General features: G+C 45.5%; 1 protein-coding gene across 1 annotated transcript in view; it reads right to left on the bottom strand.

Annotated features, from left to right (window-relative positions):
• The window catches only part of CDH23 (cadherin related 23), a 547,959-nt gene that overhangs the window by 109,384 nt on the left and 418,908 nt on the right, over positions 1–19,667 (bottom strand). The window contains exons 28-37 of the mRNA XM_065408191.1: positions 18,778–18,838; positions 17,627–17,775; positions 15,915–16,050; positions 14,871–15,259; positions 14,668–14,769; positions 13,136–13,138; positions 10,108–10,257; positions 8,489–8,617; positions 7,277–7,405; positions 5,068–5,295 (exon numbers count right to left, since the gene is read on the bottom strand). Coding sequence (XP_065264263.1) covers positions 5,068–5,295; positions 7,277–7,405; positions 8,489–8,617; positions 10,108–10,257; positions 13,136–13,138; positions 14,668–14,769; positions 14,871–15,259; positions 15,915–16,050; positions 17,627–17,775; positions 18,778–18,838 — 1,476 coding nt within the window. The remainder of the gene's footprint in view (positions 1–5,067; positions 5,296–7,276; positions 7,406–8,488; positions 8,618–10,107; positions 10,258–13,135; positions 13,139–14,667; positions 14,770–14,870; positions 15,260–15,914; positions 16,051–17,626; positions 17,776–18,777; positions 18,839–19,667) is intronic.

Here is a 19,667-nt window from a genome sequence, read left to right as displayed (position 1 = left end):
TCCAGTCCCCTCTGGGTTCCTGCATCCTTTGCCCCAACCCCTTTGGCCTTGTTGATTCCTCCTAATCCCCACTCTGCCTGCTTCCCCCTCCAGGTTCCTACTTCCCTCCCCACTCCACTCTGAGTAAGAATGACACTATAGAAAATTAGCAGCTACTGCACTTCTGAAGATATACAAGTGCAAAAAACAAACTTTCTGTAAAGAACCCTGCCAACAGTGGCTGAGCTCACACGCAGATGGGGCGAATCAGGGGATACGGCATAAAGAAATGCACACGTACACTTTAACCATTGCTTGCACACATTCTACTTTCAGCCCATTAGCAGCATAAGCAATGAGCTGGGAAAACTGTGCAAACAAATACAGGCTGCTTCTCCACACAAATAAAAGGAGCAAGCAGATTTTAGAGAGCATGAACGCAGACATTAAGTTATTAATACCAGTGCTAAAGCACTAGATGTGATTTGATATCAAAGGTTGCTTTCAGGGCATTTTTACAAAACTAAGTTGTTACTAGGCAATTTAAGAAAGTGGAAGCATGGAATAGGATAGAAGTTTGACTCACTGAGTTCTGCACTCTGTAATTGTAAGGAAAATCCACCCAGAGAGGGGCAGCAGGGAGTTGCTTACACAGACCACCATCCCCATGGGAACAAACAATGCACTTGCAAATAGAAAGGGGGCAAATGAGAAATAAAGAAGGGGAAAAATTGGTTACATGCAACAGCTCTAGCTATCCACTATGTCTTGCAGCAATGTTTACTATCCCAGTCCCATGCCTCTACAGGTATGTCTACATTGCATTGTAAACCTGGGCTCAGACTCAGTTTTAGTCCAAACCCCCGACCATCCACACACAAATCATCTGACTCGGATCCACAAGGTGCTTTACTTTGTTGCCTGAACATGTTTACTATGTTCCAAGCCAAGATCCTAAACCAGATTCACTGGAGACTTACTGCAAGTTGGCTTCTGAAATTGAAGCTACCAAAATGAAAAGTGAAAGAAGTACAGCTCCGCTCATTATTTTATCTCCGACTTGACCAGGATAGGGTGTAGGGCAGGGATGAGCAAACTTTTTGGCCCAAGGGCCACATCGGGGTTGCGAAACTGTATGGAGGGTCAGGTAGGGAAGGCTGTGCCTCCCCAAACAGCCTTGCCCCCCCATCCGCCCCCTCCCACTTCCCGCCCCCTGACTGCCCCCCTGAGAACCTCCGACCCATTCAAGCCCGCCCCCCCCACTCCTTGTCCCCTGACCGCCCGCTCCCGGGACCCCCTACCCCTAACCGCCCCCAGGATCCCACCCCCTGTTCCCTGTCCCCTGACTGCCCCAACCCCTATCCACATCCCCACCCCCTGACAGGCCCCCCGGGACTCCCATGCCTATCCAACCGCCCCCTGCTCCCTGTCCCCTGACTGTCCCAACCCCTATCCACACCCCCGCCCCTAACCGCCCCCCAGGACCCCACCCACTACCCAACCCCCCCGCTCCCTGTCCCCTGACTGCCCCGCCCCCTATCCACACCCCCGCCTCCTGACAGGCCACCTTCCAGGACTACCACACCTATCCAACTCCCCCTGCTCCCCGTCCCCTGACTGCTCCGTCCCATCCAACCGCCCCCTGCTCCCTGTTCCCTGACTGCCCCCCAGGACCCTCTGCCCCTTATCCAACCCCCCTGCTCCCCACCCCTTTACCATGCCACTCAGAGCAGCAGGAGCTTGCAGCCCCACTGCCCGGCCGGAGCCAGCCACGCCACCGCGCTGCCCGGCAGGAGTGGCGGGCCAGAGCGCTGGCGGTGCAGCAAGCTGAGGCTGCGGGGGAGGGGGGAGAGCAGGGGAGGGGCCGGGGGCTAGCTTCCCTGGCCGGGAGCTCAAGGGCCGGGCAGAACGGTTTTGTGGGCTGGATGTGGCCCGTGGGCCGTAGTTTGCCCACCTCTGGTATAGGGGTTGGGCAGAGAATGAAAACTCAAGCAGGCAGATCCTCAGCCTCACAAGAACTTTTTATTTCTATTTTTTTATGCTGTCAGAGAGGTTAAATTAAGGCCACTGCTGTCCCATGCCCTAGGGTCACCAGTCAAAATCATCATCCAATAACAGACAAAGAGAGGGATGGCTGCTGTGACTATTCTCCTTGGGTGTGTCCTGGGAAGCCCTTACCGTGTGAAATAATTTGTTGTCTTACTTGTCCTTAGCACATCCCCATAGCAACACCGTTTCTGCCAGAACTGTTTTGCTACCTCCATGCACAGCATTCCTCATTATGAATGCTTGTACCAGTGCATTCTGGGACTCCTGAAGCATCTGTCCCACAGGGCTCAACATAGTCACTGTGCTTTGGCATCCAGTGCTTTAGGCATCCTGTCCCCTTTGTGAAGAAAGTGCAGATTCAGCTGAACTTAAGCTAACAACCTTCTTTCAGACATTGCAACCACTTGATACAACCCTCATTAGCAATGGGTTTGATAGCTAGACAGACTTGTCAAATGCCTGGGATCGAAAGCTGGTCTAAATGCAAGTCATGGTGCAAGTGTTGCAAACTCACAATGTTCATGCTTGTTGCAACATTTCCTTCAAAAGTAGAACAGGCTTCTGCACCTCCAAGAGTTTCACAAATACCTGCGAGAGATGGTATGAGATAGCAGGAGATGGGGCCACAGAAAGAAAGAAGCTTGTCAGTTTTTCTCTGTGGGTTTGAAGGTGTGATCCTGAAGAATACTTGTTTACTAAAAGTGTCTAAGGCTTGGTCTACACTTACCCCCCAATTCGAACTAAGGTATGCAACTTCAGCTACGTGAATAACGTAGCTGAAGTTCGAAGTACCTTAGTTCGAACTTACCTCGGTCCACACGTGGCAGGCAGGCTCCCCCGTCGACGCCGCGGTACTCCTCTCGTCTAGCTGGAGTACCGCAGTCGACGGCGATCACTTCCTGGTTCGACTTATCGCGTCCAGACAAGACGCGATAAGTCGAACCCAGAACTTCGATTCCCAGCCGCCGAACTAGCGGCTGGGTGTAGACATACCCTAAGTGAATGAATTCAGTATAAACATCTAAAAACCAGAGTGATCAGGCAGAGGAAGAGATACCATGTGACAGAGCCCACTCTTAAGGATCAGGCCCAGGGAAGGAAGGGAAGTGAAAATATTTATAGTAAAATAATATTTTTTTATTTCCCATTGACAAATATTAGTTTATCAATGTGTCTTAGTATGTCCATTTGATATTGTGGTCTAACAATCTGGGCTCATCTAACGTTTCTTCCACAAGGGGAAAGTATCAGATACAGGGGCGCACACACACGCATACAAATATACAACTCGGCATGCACCAATCAAAAGCTCAGGAACTGCAAATGGTAAAAGTGGCTTTGGGATTTAAAATTTGTCACTGGTAGTATATTTTCTTGATTCCCACAACCTGGCAGCCTCTCTTTTGCTAGAAACAAATGGAATTAGATTTTCTTACAAGCCACCAATGAGTACTCTTATATATGTGCTGGAAATGGACAGGTATGAGAATGACATGCAAACATTCTGCAACAATCTGGACACTGGAATGTAAAAATATGACTTGGCATGTAGAATAACCACAGCTGGTGTGTGTTAATCCTGTAGAGAGTGCCTCCTGGGTAGGAGTTACAATAGCTTGGGAAACCTAATATATATTCATTTGCATCAGGATGATTATTATTCTGCGTGTATTTTAACCACCGTACAAGCACCTGGAGGTAGGGAAATACCCTGTATGTCTAAACTGAAATAAATAAAATAACATGGTTCTTAACTCTCTTCTGCTGTTGATTCTCACGTTGCTATAAAAATGGGACAGCAGCTGCAAACTGCTGTTGTTCCATTCTCACTGCTTATGGTGGTCTCCAAACTTGGAAACTTGCTTCCTACTACCAAGCAGAAATGAGACTGATGAACAAAATGGCATTAGGATAGTTCTGCTAATAGACCATGGCTGTCAGCGGCTGGGTTACTGATTCTGAGTTATGTGTTGCAGTCTGTGAGGCAGACAAACTATATGTTTTTTAAGAGAGTCCAATGCCCACTTCTGTCCCTAGTGGTTCTGCGCAGTGGAGACAAGCAAGACAAAAAGCTCTGGGTAGACGGAGCCCTGCATGTCTGACAGAGCACAAACAGTGCTTGTGGAGCAGGATGACCCCTGTAGTGGCTGGCACACGGGGGACTTTGCTTGTGTTTTTAGTACTCACAAGGAGGAGGTAAACAATTCAAGGCTTATTCTGGAACCATGCCAGAACAGATTTATAAAAGGTAAAAAGCAGTGACACCAGGGTATGCTGGGAGACTGAATGATGATGTTGCAGCTGTGTGCTGACAGTACTCAGTAGATTCGGTTTTGAAAGCTCCACATGAGGAGTAACTTACATGAGGACTCTGGACACACACAGAGAACTGCTGCTCTGCCTGAGATGAGCTGAGCTGAAACTCCCCACTGCAAATACAGTGCAGAAAGCATTTACCTTTGTCAAGAGGTTCATCATTGTGCTTCTCCAGAAAGGACACCCAGAGGCTTTTGGGGTCGCTGAGTCAGATGGCTCACTTGGCAGATCCTGAGCTTGAATACTAATGTCAACTCGCCCCCCCCCCCACACTCCACCCCTTCTCTAATAGTCATACATACAGGAAGCAAAAGGCTGTTGTGACTCAGGACTGCGTAGGAGGGAGACCTCATTTTGCTTCAGGTTTGAGTTCTAATATGCATATCACTACTGGTGAGGTGAATCTTTACTGAATGCTTTAACTCCCTGTATATTGACTGGGTAAATCACGGAAATGAAAATAACCACCATGAAGTGGGTGCGCTGTGGGCTATTAGGGGTAGCCAGCTATTAGGGAGGAGGAACTATTTACACTTAAACTTGTATTTACCCACACTGATCAATATCCACAAAATAAGCTCCTGTTTTCAGCCCTGGATACAGATATGCACCCTCTTACCCATACAGTTTCTCAGGGGTAACCTCGTGAACAAACAGCACTTCCCAATCAATTCCAAGCGCATTTCCATACACAATTGTAAGAGCCCCTCCACCAGCACTTACTGAAAGGGATGGGTTGCCCTCATCCTCCACGGTGACCACCAGCCGGTAGAACCTCTGCTGCTCACGGTCTGGAGGGGATGGGCGGGTGGCGATTTCCCCAGTGACTCGGTCCATGCGGAAGATGAGATCTTCATTCCCCTGGGTGATGTAGTAGGAAAGGACGCTGTTGAGCCCAACGTCCCTGTCGGTTGCTCGCACCTGAGCCACAGCGGTGCCTCCACCAACATTCTGGAGATCCATGGGGGGAAAGAGAACGGAAAGAAAGAAAAGTCAGCTTCCGGCACAGACTCATCTGAACAAAAAGGTTCACAGCGAAACAGCTCTCAGCAGTACCCACCAACACAGTGATTGGGGTAAGACTCCTTCCAGCATTTTCATTGTAAATCTCCAGGTACCTAAGCTGTACAGCTCTACGCTAGGTGAAAACTTGACAAACAGAGAGTCAGCTTGAGGGAAATTGGACAATGTTCTCAATATTTTTCCATGGTACCTACCAGGCCTGGAGATCAAAGCTCTCTGGGGAAGATAGAGCATGAACAGGTGAAGTACAGTTCTCCCCACACCACTCTGCCTATGTGCTTCAACCTCAACTTGCAAGGATTATCTCTAGGGCTGAAATATGAGTTCAGTTACCAGATCAATCCAGGAATGCTGCTGAGACATGCCAGCAAAGGTGATAATTACTTTACTGCCACTTGTGATTGTGGTTTTTCCAGTGTAGGAAGTGAGACCATGACTACCAGCTCATTTCACACAGACCTGAAGAGCGGTCAGATGGAAACCACATTTTGCCACTATCTGTTCAGCTGAGAGTTAAACCGCTGAGCTGGCAGGGAAAGGCTTCGTACCTTGTTACAAATCCTCACCTTTGTACGACTCTAACTAAAAAATAACTTTTAAAATGAAATTTCACATTGTGTCATTTCATAACTTGAGCCATTTACAAAACAAACCAGCCTGTAAGGACAGTGCCCAGGGGACGGCCTAGGCGCGTCCCACCAATCACACAAAATGGCTTCAGTTGGCTGGAATAGCACTGAACACATTTTGCTCTGGCCCATGCTTGCCCTGAAGCCATGTGCAGCTGAACAGATGTTGAGCCTGTTGTCAGCAATGGGTAACACTTCTAGGGTAGCTCAAGCCAAACAAAAGGCAAAGCCAAGCAGCTGATTTCCCAGGGCCAGTGGTACAAATGATTCAGATACAAATTAAATAGAGAAGAGTGTTCGGATAAACGATTATGTTTAATTCAAAGCTATAAATCATATACACCATGCAGCTATAACAAGATGTCACAGGCTACACACACATTATTCGTATTTTATTTTTCATAATCACATTAGGATACCCCAGTTCAGGAAATAAGTTTCCTTTTTCCTGCTTGGTTGTGTTTTATTGCTTAATTACCAAACTTTCAGAGACTGTTTCCCAATAGCAATTCATATTCTGGGGAGGCAATTCTCTTTAATTACATGTGATTTTCTGGAAGTTTCATCAGCCCGTTAGGTCATTCAGTTTTTCCTGGCAGTTGTATGATTCCACTGAATGAGCAGGACAATGGGTTTAAAACATCCTTCAAATAATTTTGTTCCAAATTAAGTTATCCATGTCTCTTGTTCAGAGGAATCAGGAATTGGTGAGCTGTTTTCTGGAGGAAATTGTTTGAAAACATGGTCCCTTTTGGCAGATCAGCATGGATCTCAGCATACACTGGGACAAGAGTCTGAGAGTCCGATTCCAGGCTAGGGCCAAGCTCAGAATGACACCTGAGAGGGGTGAAGAGGGCTGTGGGCCACCTTTTGCCTCCTGGATCCTATAGGTGGCTAGGGACTGAACAAGTCCCTGTGGTAAGTTAGAGCCACCCCAGAGACTGCTCTATAATTTATGCTGCCCCCAACGGCTCCCTGTGGAGCTGTCCATTAGCCAAGAACAAGAAGAGTGCATTGTGCTTGGGTCATGCCTCCTCTGATAAGTACCTATGCTGAGGGCTGCAAGAGAGGTAGCAGAGCCATACAGCTGGCTCTATACCACTGAGGAATCCTACTGATACTGACAATATTCCCCAGTGAGAAGATCCACTGGCTTTACAGCCTCTAGGCTGGATTCCCAGGAAATCAGCATACAGCGCTGCAGCGGGTCCTGTGTGCAGGCATGTTTCATTTGGGGGGAAAACTGAGACTCTGTTATATAAGGCAGCAGAATTGCTTACCTCATTAACACTAACATTGTATCCAAAGGGATTCCCAATGATTGGTGGGTTATCGTTGACATCCAGGATATTAACTCTTAGGGTGTGCTCTTTTCTCCGAGGCGGGACTCCGCTGTCAGATGCCTGGATCTGCAGTGAAGCATAATGGTTACATCTGGGCAGAAGCTTTTTTTTTTGGTCAAATCTCATTGAAAAAAAAAGAAACCTATAGTGCCTCAAAACCAAAAAATATTCCATAAATAGGCACTGCCCAAAGGTCAGATCCAAAATTTAATTTTTGCATTAAAAGAAAAAGTTTTAACAAAATCTAAGAGCAATAAAAACAGTGTAACCAATTAAAAAGAAACTGAATTTTTAAAATTATATGATTTTTAAGAACTCTTCTTCCATTGCACCAACAAACCTTTGCAGCTGTCTCTGTTTAGCATAAAAAAAAAAAAAAAAAAGCACTGAAACACCATTTTCCCCCCTTTGATTCCCCTTTTACATGATGGTGCTCCTTAAAATACTTGGAGAACCACCTTGTAAGGCTATCAAATGTGTCTATATATTTTTGTTTCTAATGTACAGCCCTCTCTAGCTAGCTCCGAGCAGAGGAACCATGGCTATCACCAGGGGAGAGGATGAGAGAACAAACACGTGACAGATGTCATTTCTTAATGCACTGTAAGGCACTCAGATATTGTGATGATATGCGCATTATAAGAACCCATACAAACTAGAATAGAATGTTAAAATTGCTGCTGTGGTACAATTTTGCACCTCTACCTGGAGCGCCAGCTGTTAAAATACTGAGCTGTACATAACTATATAATATTACAAACCAGCCAATTTTGTGACAATCAAAATATATGCTGTACCACCATCTATTCAGCAATGCACAGCATTGTGTCATTACACTTACACACACACACACACACACACACACACACAGATGTGTAATACTTTGCATGAAATAAGCAGCACATGCAGGGAAACTATCATATTTTTGGTGTGGAAAATTTTCCAATGATTAGTACAACCAGCCACAAAAGTACCTGCAGCATCACATGAATGACAGTCAGAAACTACAGTTTCAGGCAGTCAAACTTCACTCACTAAAGGCAACATTTAGATGGGTAATGAGTTTCTGTATCTTGACTGTTTGCCTTGCCCAGTGAATGGTGCATATTGCAGAAAATGCAGCTAAGATGGTGGAAAACTCCAAGTTACCTTTAAGGTGTAGTGATCCAGCAGTTCTCTATCCAATGGCCTTCTCACAAACACCTCTCCATAGGTATTGTTGCTGGTGCGGATCTCAAAGATGTTACCTATATTTCCTGATGTCAGAGAAAAGGTCACCTGCAAGAAGGAAATAAATAATGGGAAGTGTGGGGAAGTGAGGAGCAGTGAGGTTAGGGAAGGGGGAAGAAAAGGGAGAGAGAAACAGTCATTACAAAGAGACTAGTTCTTATTAAACCTGGCTCCTGCTTGCCCTTGTGCTGAAAATCTAACACAACAGTGTCTCTCTCTCTCTCTCTCAGTATTTTGTACATGTTCTGCTGGTTTCGCGTGGGAACCTGAAAGAGTTCAGAAAAATAGCTCTTAGAAACATTAACCAAACGTCTAACGCCAATCCAGGTTCCAGTTCAGACGTTGTGAGAGTTCTCAATTTGAGAACGTTTTTATTCTATGTGAATTTATTTGCTCATCTCTACTTTGTTTGAATAGATGTTCCAGGTTTCTGCATAATTGAGGCTGTCACTGAGGCATATAGACACAGGACCAAATTGATATTATTTTATAATGATAATAATAAACACTTTATTTATTTATTAGCAGTAGCACCCAGTGTGTGCTACATGCTTTCCAAACACTAAAGAAAGATGGTCACGCCTTGGAAGACCTCAGTCTCAAGAAAGGAACTCTCTGACTTCAACAGGCTTAGAATGTGGTAAATGGGAAGTAACATCTGAATTCAGCAGAGTTACTCTGGAAATACACTGCAAAGGATTAGGTTGATTAATTTTGAGTAAGAAACTCACTGGAATCTCACAGCATCTAATTAATTCTTCCAGCAGATTAAAGGAAGTAACAAAGTGGACAGAGCTTCCTGTTTTAATCTTGATAGAAATCTCCTGCTGTCCACTGTGAGGATAGAAAAAACAACATCTCCCCCCTTCCCCCCCCCCCCCGCCCCGACACACACATTTTCAGGCCCACTGTTGCACATGGCAGCTATCACAGAATCTTGGCTCTGAAGGGAACGCTTAATATGTCCTTCCTCTGACACCCTTCACAGTCACCAAAGCAGCCCCTACCATTAGTGTTTTTGGCACTATCCATCCCACACTAAAGAGCAGCCCCATTGCCAAAGATTATGGTGTTCGCGTTCATAAGGATCTGAGTTCAGTACCCTGATCTTAGAGACCCAGAGCAGGGAGTAGCTGGAAAGGAGCTTGCTGAAGAGGTTCTAGATAAATCTGGCTTGAGAAACACTAATGGGGCCTTGTAGGATTGCCATAAAAAGGTTTAGCTCTTTGGAAATATGGGCAAGGTGTTCAGGAAGCAGACATGCTGAGGTATAAATTAGGAACTCCATCCTCCCCCTTTCTTCATGAAGCTTGTTCCACTGTTGGGCCTGAGTCATTGTCAAAGCATGTATCTGAATTCAGGAGTTCCTATCTGTCGGTCATGTGCTCAGACCAGCAGCTCACAGTGCCTCACAGCTTGAACGGAAATATTCCCTCATAAATTGGAATAAGCAAAATCTGCCCCCTCCACCCCACCTGCTCACCCATCTTCCTTTCTGTAGGTCCCAGTATAGTTTGTAGCTGCATAAGCATTGGTACCTGCCCGTTGCTTCCTGCATCTGGGTCTCTGGCCAAGACTACAGCAATTCGCCTCCCAATGGCACTGTCCTCTGCTACGCTCACCGCAGAATCAGAGGTGATGTCAAACTGTGGGCTGTTGTCATTCTCATCCAGAACGGTGATTGTTACCTGTTGAACGTGAGTGCAGAGATTAACAAGAGGCTTTATCAGGAGCATGGCTCTTGATAATTTTCTTGACGGCAACCGTGCTGGATGGGATAGCCTTTCGGGTGAAACTGAGATATGTGTAGAGTATCTTAAAGATCATAAGCTGGCGTTCCAGTGTTGCCTTCCAATCCCATTGTATTAAATCTCACCAGGTGTGCTGACAATGTCAGAAGAACCATAGATTTCAATGAAAGCCGTGGAAACCCAGGCCCTGCTGAGTGGCTGGGGACTCCCCCTTTTCACAATCTTTGGCATGCGGTTAGTGTTAAGTGCATTTGAGAGCTCCTGGAAGGGAGGGACAGACGCACTGACCGCAGGCCCTATGCAATCCTTCCTCACTTGGTGCTGCTGATGGATTTCAAGCTTGACTTACTGAGGGAGCTGGTGCAGTTCAGGGACTCACCTGAGAAGGGATTAACAACCATGATAATATTACTGTTGTTTAGGAGTATGGACAAATGTCCACTCCGCTAGGGATAAGGATGGGACCCATGACGCTCATTTTACTTTTTGAGTCCAAGGTCTCAAGTGTTGAAAGGCTGCTGCACTAACTCCTTCAAACTTATTGAAGATGTCTAATTCAAACAGGAATTAATTGAGGGAAGTCCTATGGCCTGTGCTATACTGGAGGTCAAATTAGAGGATTATGCTGGTCCCTTCTGGCCTTATAACCTATAATGCATGAATCTTCTGCATATGCACGTAAGGTAGACAAGGGAGGGGTGAAGGCTGGCGTGAGAGGGGGAAGACAGTGTGGCACTTGAGGGGGTCCCCTCCACTCAGAGCTCTCAGTTTTAACTGGCTAATTAGAAATTGTATAGACCCATCCCGGCAGGGGATGCTCTGCTAGTATTGTGCAGGCCCAGGCCTTTGCTGTTAAACTCATGAAAATTCATAGGCCTTGTCTACACACAAGCTTGCACTGGTTTATTTTGATTTCATTTACACTGGGAAGGATTTGATATAGACTAAATCGACATAAGCCATTTATAAGCTGGCCTGAGTGTTCACACTGAAGTTTGCATCCGTTTAACTAAACTGCTGCAACCTGGGCAAGTTTTGGGTGTGAACAAGCCCAGAGTTTCTTCCTGGGATAATGGATACATTTCTTCCCAATTAGAGGGGATGATACCCTGGTCCACACAAGATGGATCCACAATTCTATGGACAGATGGGTTCCATGCCTAAGCTGCAATCTGTGTACCATTCAGCTGTGTCAGGTAAACAGCAATGCAGAGAGACAGGAGGGATGGATACAGAGAAACCTAATACACAAAGCTCCATAAATAAAATCAGTTGTGATTCAGCATTCATATTTATAGATGCAGCACTAAGATGCAACAGTAGTAGCAACATCAGCACATCAGCAGGAAAGAGAAGTGTTAGATACAGATGTTGCTCAGCTGTGGTCAACAACTCAAAGAGGAGACAAGCAGCGGCCTCTTCTGTGACTAGCCAGAGGAAATGCTGTCATCATGTTCAAAATTAAAAACTTAGACACTATATATAATGGGAGAGAAAGAGAGGAAGAACAGTTTTGTTCCTGAGGCTCTATTTATGGGTGCTAACAGTCCCCAGGTGCAGAGCTAGTCAATGTGATCACGTCCTGGAGGAAACCTGTGGGGTTTTTTTGAGTTTGGGTGACTGTTATTGTTATAGCTAAAAAAGAAGGCAGGAGAGGGGAAAACCCAGTCGGCTCAAGAAGAAAATCTGCAGTTGCTGAGGCAAGCTCCCACTACACAAGGGAGCGTATGTTTCTTGGAAGCTGGCTTACCTTCTTTCCAGACCCTTTAGTAAACTTAATTTACCTTCCTTGTACACCTACTTGGATGGCCACAGAGGGGCCAGATTGCTCAGCTGGTAGAAATCAGGAGAGTTCCTGGACTTCAATGCAGCTATGATGATTTATACCAGCTGAGAATCCGGCCCCAGATGTGTTTTTTAAAATACTCCAACAAAAAACCCAGGTGAAGCGAACATGAAGGCTGTGTTGCTGAGTACTCATGAGTCAGGAGACAGCAAAGTCGAGGCTGCAAGGGTGGGGGGAAGAGTAAAGAGGGTTCAAAGGGCCTCCCCCACCCTCTGCACAGAGGCCAGGATTGATCATAGTCCTTGAATTCCCAAAGCACAAGGACTGGGGAACCCTAGTACCAGCAGCAGCGCTAGAAACCTCACAGGAGTGGAGTCGAAAGGGCCAAGGCTCTAGCTCCCCTCCACCCCAGCCTTGGCAGGTGGAGCTGGGCAGGGGCACTGGGAGTACATGCTGTACCTGTTAAAGGATAGAGTAGATGCTACCACTCTGTGTGGTGCCCAGTTCTCCTGGAGCTGCCCCCTATTCAGGACCAGACACAAGTTTTGCACAGCTACCTATGCAGTGACTATCAGAGAGGAAGGCAGGCAGGAGGAAGGAAGGGAGGCATACAGAACTAGGAACAAACACTCTTACCTTCTGTTGGAGGGAAGCAGAATGGGGAAAAAAAAGAAAAAAATACAGTTAACAGATCTTTCCCTTCTCTTTTAAAAACATGGTATGAGCTAAGTGCTTTAGAAAGGCGAGGGAAGGGGAGGTTGGTGGAACCAGAACAGTGCAGGCAGGTGCTGTGCAAACTTCCCCTCCATAGCTTTGCCAGTGCACCTTAATCCACGCCCAGAGCACCCAACTGCTATTCCATCTCGGAGCCTCTCCTGAGCAGGGACTGCCAGGCAGATTGCGCTGGGCAAGGTTCCTTTTTGTTGAGCAGCTTTGTGATGTGGAGGCAGGACCCCCGAGGGGAAAGGCAAACACTTCTATCAAAATTCAGATGATTTTATCAGTGTGAAAACCACCCCCCCCCAACACTTTCTGCAAACCAATGAACATTCCATGGGTAATTCGCTTCACCCCAACCCTGGCCACTTGCTCTAAAACCTCAATCTTCGGACTACAGAATTAACCCAGAAATTACCATGAGAGTGTCTAGAGAGAAAAGAAGCTGACACCCTGACTGCTGGAGGCCAGTATCAATTGCCTGAGCAGACATCATTTTTAAAGGCAACAAATGTACCAAAATTCAAGCTATTGGAGTCCTTTAAACCACAGCATACAATCCTCAAATGGTATTCAGTGTCTGATTTAAAACAAAAAGAAGAAAATTAGGAGTTAAAATCTCTAGGTCAGATCCTCAGCTAGTGTAAATCAGCATAACTCCATTACCTTTACACCAAGGACCTGACCTGTAGTTCCAATCCTTAGCTGACCTTTTGTGGTAGGCGTTGTAGCATATATGACCTACAAGTTGCTTGCAGATCATAAATCTTTGCAACCCCAAGGACAGTGGGGGTATTCAGGAAGGAGTGTCAACCACACAGTTACACTATCAAATATTTTAGACCCCAAATTTTACCTACCTGAAAACTGTTTTAATCTGGTGAGTAATCTCGTCCAAACGCTAAATAGTTCCTTTTTTGAAAAGCCCAGCACCCTCTTATGTAGAAATTAAAGCACCACACCCCATGTTTATGTACATGACCCTATAATACAGGGCTCTTGCACTCACTAATTTTCTGGAGGGCTTGGCAAGAGTGCAGTGCTTAGTTTAGGAGTGGGATCAAGACCATATGCCTAGAACCCAACCAAGAGACCTCACGGAGGTTATTCAAGGAAACTTCAGGTTAACAATCACCTCACCATACAACCCATGAGTTAGCAGTTCAGGAGATAGCACTGCAGAGAGCTGACAGGAAGAGAGAGAGGAAGGCGCGTGCAAAGAGAAAAGGGGAAAAAAGAAGGTTCTGTGACCATCCTTATAGTGTGTGGGCATTCTGTTGGTATGGGGGAAACTCTTGTAAGCGTGGTGAGCACTGTGCTGGCATGGTGAAGACCCCAATTATGGTGGTGTGGTGGGCATGATGCTGCCACAGCAGAGTCCCAAGTCTTACCACTGTTAGAGGAGGGGCACGGCCACAAAAATGATTCATGTTTAGCAGAAAATGCACATCTGAAAGTACCTGGTCGGATGCAGACCAGGCACATTGCAGTGGGGATTCACCTGGCCCTTGGGGAAGTGGAGAGGAGAGAGGTGAGATTGTGAGTTGCAAAACTACTAGAGCACTAGCTCCTTAGGGAGCTGAAGTTGCAAGCCTCTGAGAAGGCCACTGTAGTCTGTCCTCCCAGCAGGGCAGCTGCATCCTGGGGAGGTGGATAAAGATTAAGCAGGTCAGAAGTAAGAAACAAAAGGCAACCCTTCAAAAGGAGAGGTGAGTGATGGTTGGCTGGGGTATTCCCTCCCAAACAAGAGAAATAAAAGGATATTCTCGTGTAGTCAGCTCTTGTTTGGCTTGTACCAAGTCTAGGATAAAGGACTACTGCAAAAACAGCTAAAATCCACTCACCACAGTAGAGTCAAGCTTTGGTCCCCCATCATCTGCCACTACTGTTAAAGTGTAGAAATCCCCCTTCTCTCGATCCACCTGGCCTTTGACTGTGATGACACCCTACCAGGGACAAACAACCACAAAGATTGTGAATACCCATGTCGTGCTTACTGTTCAAGCACCTAAAGCCTTGGCCGGATTAGCCATTGTTAGCTACGTACAGTGATTCCATTGATCTTGAACAGGGACAGTGCCTGAGCATTGGTGTTGGGATCAAACTTGTAGGTGATCTGGTTCAGGTTGTCAATGGAGCGTGCCAGGACGCGCAGCACCTCCGAGCCTGTGGGGATGTTCTCTGTGATCACTGCCTCATAGGTGAGGTTTGAGAACTGCACAGCCTCATCCAGTTCATTCAACAGGCTGACATAGACACTGCAGAAACCTTGGTTGTTGGGGGGTGCCTGGTCTGTGGCAGAGACATTCATCAGGTAACTGGTTTTTGTCTCATAGTCCAGGTAGTCGATGGTGGTGATGAGGCCAGTGCTCTCATCAATTTCAAACTTCCCCTCAGAGCCAGTCAGGATTTTATAATTCACCAGACCTCCATTCCCTGGGGGAGGAACAAATGATCAGAGTTAGACTGGACTTCACAGAGAAGCAGACAAGACCACAGGACCCCTAACTTTGCCCAGCAGGTCAACTTGCTGAAAGCTTGAGGGGTGCCCCTAATCTACTTAAAATGGAAGAGGTTACAGATATTCTTATATCTAATATAGAGGTGCAGCCCGAGTCCCAGAATGTATGTTCCATCTTAATCTGAGTTAGCTGAAGCACTTTAAGCCAAGACAGGTTAACCCCACACACAGCACAGCTGGTTTTACCATTTATTTTACTATTTTAGTGATTTTTCCTCTAAGCTGCCCAAAGGTACTAATGAGATGGTATGACAGACCTCCTCCCTTCCCTGAGAAGGCTTGGGACAAAGCAATGACTAACTGTCCATCTATCAATGGACTGGCCCCTGCTGTCTGGAGTAAAAGAACCCCAAATCAGAGGAACTGGACAGGTCAGCGGCTGCAGGCTTGAGTCTCCCTAAACTCTCTCTGTTATTTCAGGCACTAATCTGCATCCTTTGCACTCCCATACCAAGAGTGGGGAAGGAGAGGCAAGAATTCACTCACACAACCAGAGACAGATGGTGTGATCCTCCAAGAGGCTGGGGAGCAGTGGTGGCAGATTTTTGCAGCTCACCACAACCTCCTTACCTGTGTCTCGATCTGTTGCCCGGACAACTGCGACAGAAGTTCCAATCCCTGCAGTCTCTCGCAGCCCCAGACGGTTATACTGCCGTTGGGTAAACACAGGCACCTCATCGTTTACATCTTCCACATACACTATCACCTGGAGGAATCCCCAAAACAAACCATTAGTGTACTGCACACTGCCTGGAATTTGTCCTGAAGAAAACAATGAGAAAGAGGCTTTCCTGGCAGAAGGAGCTGCTCTCTTGCATTTCAAGGACCGGGAGCCTCTCCACAGACCAGTACTATTAGAACATAGATACTCCCCACTTCAGTGGACACCACTAGGAGAAGTTACAAGTACAAATCATGACATTCCCCTGTGAGTCCATCTCACGTAATTCCAATAAAAAGAAAAAAATATAGCTGGGAAGTTGATAACAGTAATAAAGTGATTGCCCAATTTTGTGTTTTTTTGCCAACTTGTCACAACATTTGTGAATTTTGTGAGTTTGCTTTATTTGCTGGGAAGATGGCAACCACTAATTCAAATCCTGGTAGAGCTGACTCAGCCCTGCCTCCTTATGAAGTAGACACAATTTGAATTCTATGCACTTTACTGTGTGAGAGTCATCGGGACGAGACCTTAAAAAGTGAGATCCTGTTTGTGCCACATAGGCATTAATGATCCTGTGTTAAATTTTGTAAGTGTTGCGGTCCACTCCAGTGTGTAGGCCAAAATATCCTTTCTCCACGAATGGTGTGCTGCAGACTGGCTATCTGCCAGCTTATTCCTGGCCTCCTCTTCCACAGCTGATTGATGGTGTTTGTATATAGGCCTCAATCCTATAATTGCATCCACGTAGGCAGATTCCTGCATCCATGCAGAACTCTGCTGAAGTCAGTGGGTCTGCATGCTACAGAGGTTCACCTATACGGATCCGACTGCAGGACTGGGGAAGAAGTTCTTTGGGATCCTTCAAGAAGAATGGAGTTGTACTTATAACAAATATTACTACTACTGAGGTCTGTTTTATTTAAATATGCCACTGGCCACACACCTGTATTTTCAGACAGATCAAGAGTACAGCTGCCTTACAAAGCCACAATGTGAAAATAGCAAAAGGAAGCTAAGTAAGCAAGACTGTATATTCAAAAAGGAGGAGGGAAATTTCCATACCTGGACAAATATTGGGCAAATGTAACCATACAGTTAAACAGTTTTTCAATATCATGTTGTCTGTGTATGTATATTGTGTTCTGAATTGATTATGTATCTTCTTTTTTCTAACTTGTAACTAAATAAATTCAGCATAACCCATTTCTAATTGCTTGAAAAAAAAATTCCCTTTGCTGATGATTCTCTTGTCAATTTTCAGCCTAATTACGTTATGAAATGGCACAGAAAAATATCCTCCACCCAAAAGCAGTACCCATAGAATTTCCATCAGTCATTTCTACAGCACTTTGCTGATATTTCCATCTCTGCTGACTCTGCACCGCAATGCGTGGAAATTACCAACATTTGATGAAACCACTCTAATATTTTGCACTAAAAAATGTCTCACAAAGTTTTGTCTGGTTTTACCATTACCCTCTTGTTACTCAAGGTCCAGTCATGAGTGCTTCATCACTTCTGCTGATCCCCCTCACTCACTCAGTGCCAACCTTACTCTGATGTAGCTCCTCATTGCTTCTGCTGCACCCCTCTAGCTCAACCGCAGTGATGTCCTTACCCTAACGGAGCTCCTCATTGATCCTTGTTCACTGTTGTAGGCTTCCACCTCCAGGACATGGGAGGAATTGTGCTCTCTGTCCAGGTGCCGTAAGCCCCGCATGACCAGCCCACTGCTGGGGTTGATCCGAAAGTGGTTATAATTGTTTCCTGTCAGTAAACAAACAAAACACAACAAAGTACATATCAATCAGTTCTCCAAGTGGAACAAACATCATGGGATCCCCACATACAGCAAAGTAGAATTGTGGGAAAGTGACTCGGAGGTGATACTTGTGTTGTTAAGTATTGGAATGGGCATATTGTTCATTGCCCTTGATTACCAAGCCTCATCCATACTAAGCACAACTCAGAACTACTTTTAAAGCTGGATCAACTAAAAGAGTTTAATCCCCATCCACACTACAGAGAAACCGTACTAACTAAACCGTTTTCAACAAAAATGTGCTCAGGAGACTTCCTTTCCCTTTGCAGGGCCCAATCAAGGCTCTAAAATGTGGTTGTGACAAATTAAAAAAAATATGTTGTGTGGATGCATATCACATTAATTCCCTAAAAAGGCTTAAGAGGTAGTAATGTGGAGCAGGCTGTGATGGGTCAGTGAAAATGCAGGGGAATTACACTGTAATGGTGCTTTTTGAGACCTAACTACCACTAATTCATATATCTGGAAGTTTTACATCAACATGCAATTACTTATCCTTACTCCTTTGGATTTATATTTAACACATATGTTGTTAGAAGTTAGGTGCATTAACTACATTATTATGCTGTCATCCATCTCAGTCATATAGGTAACAATGTCTATCTGATAGCTATTGCAGGTATCAAAAACCAAAACGACAATGCAACTAGAGTGTAATTGCAGTCTAACTACAGTTACCATAGCAGAACCCAAATTATCAAGGACTTATCTCTTCCGACCATAAGTATTACAATGGATGGGGGAGAGAATGATGAAATTTAATATATAGGGAAAGGGGTGTTTCTGTTAGCTGTAGGGCAGGCCAAAGAAGGCCACAATGTGATGAAATAGTTACATCATGAAAGTTTGCCAGTGTGCTTATCCGGCCAAAAGGTGATAGCAAAACTTCAGTTAACCAAATCACATGGACACACGATTCCCTGTTGCAAAGAGGCACCTAGACTTACCCCTGACAATCCTGTACCACACTCTCCCATTAACACCTTCATCCGCATCTGTGGCTTTCACCTTTGAAAAGAAAAAAGAAGCCAGTGAAGGCCAGTGATTTTCAGATTGTACCAAAAGCTATCTCCTTCTCCTGCTCTTATGCAAGGCCAAAAGCAACAGTCCTCAGATACACAGGATTGTCTTGTTTCCCCAAGTCCTCTGGGTCACAGGGGCACATCTTTAAATGTCCCCATTTCCCAGTGGGTTCAGAATCAGAGGTGCCTGTCCCATCTGGAAATCTCAGCTCAACTATGGTTTAAGTTTTAAGTGCATGGCTAGACCTTTCTGTTGCTCTGTACTGTGAGAGAGGAAGTGTTGCTCCTTGGTCTGCTCTGCCTATGGCAGAAGGTAAATAGGATGAAATTCAATAAGGACAAATGCAACGTACTCCACTTAGGAAGGAACAATCAGTTGCACACATACAAAATGGGAAATGACTGCCTAGGAAGGAGTACTGCGGAAAGGGATCTGGGGGTCCTAGTGGACCACAAGCTAAATGAGTCAACAGTGTAACACTGTTGCAAAAAAAGCGAACATCATTCTGGGATGTATTAGTAGGAGTGTGATAAGCAAGACACGAGAAGTAATTCTTCCTCTTTACTCCACGCTGATTAGGCCTCAACTGGAGTATTGTGTCCAGTTCTAGGCGCCACATTTCAGGAAAGATGTGGACAAATTGGAGAAAGTCCAGAGAAGAGCAACAAAAATGATTAAAGGTCTAGAAAACATGACCTATGAGGGAAGATTGAAAAAATTGGGTTTGTTTAGTCTGGAAAAGAGAAAACTGAGAGGGGACATGATAAGTTTTCAAGTACATAAAAGGTTGTTACAAGGAGGAGGGAGAAAAATT

This window comes from Emys orbicularis, chromosome 7, assembly GCF_028017835.1.
Source record: "Emys orbicularis isolate rEmyOrb1 chromosome 7, rEmyOrb1.hap1, whole genome shotgun sequence".
Classification (NCBI taxonomy): Eukaryota; Metazoa; Chordata; order Testudines; family Emydidae; genus Emys; species Emys orbicularis.
This window is presented reverse-complemented; position numbering and strand designations above follow the sequence as displayed.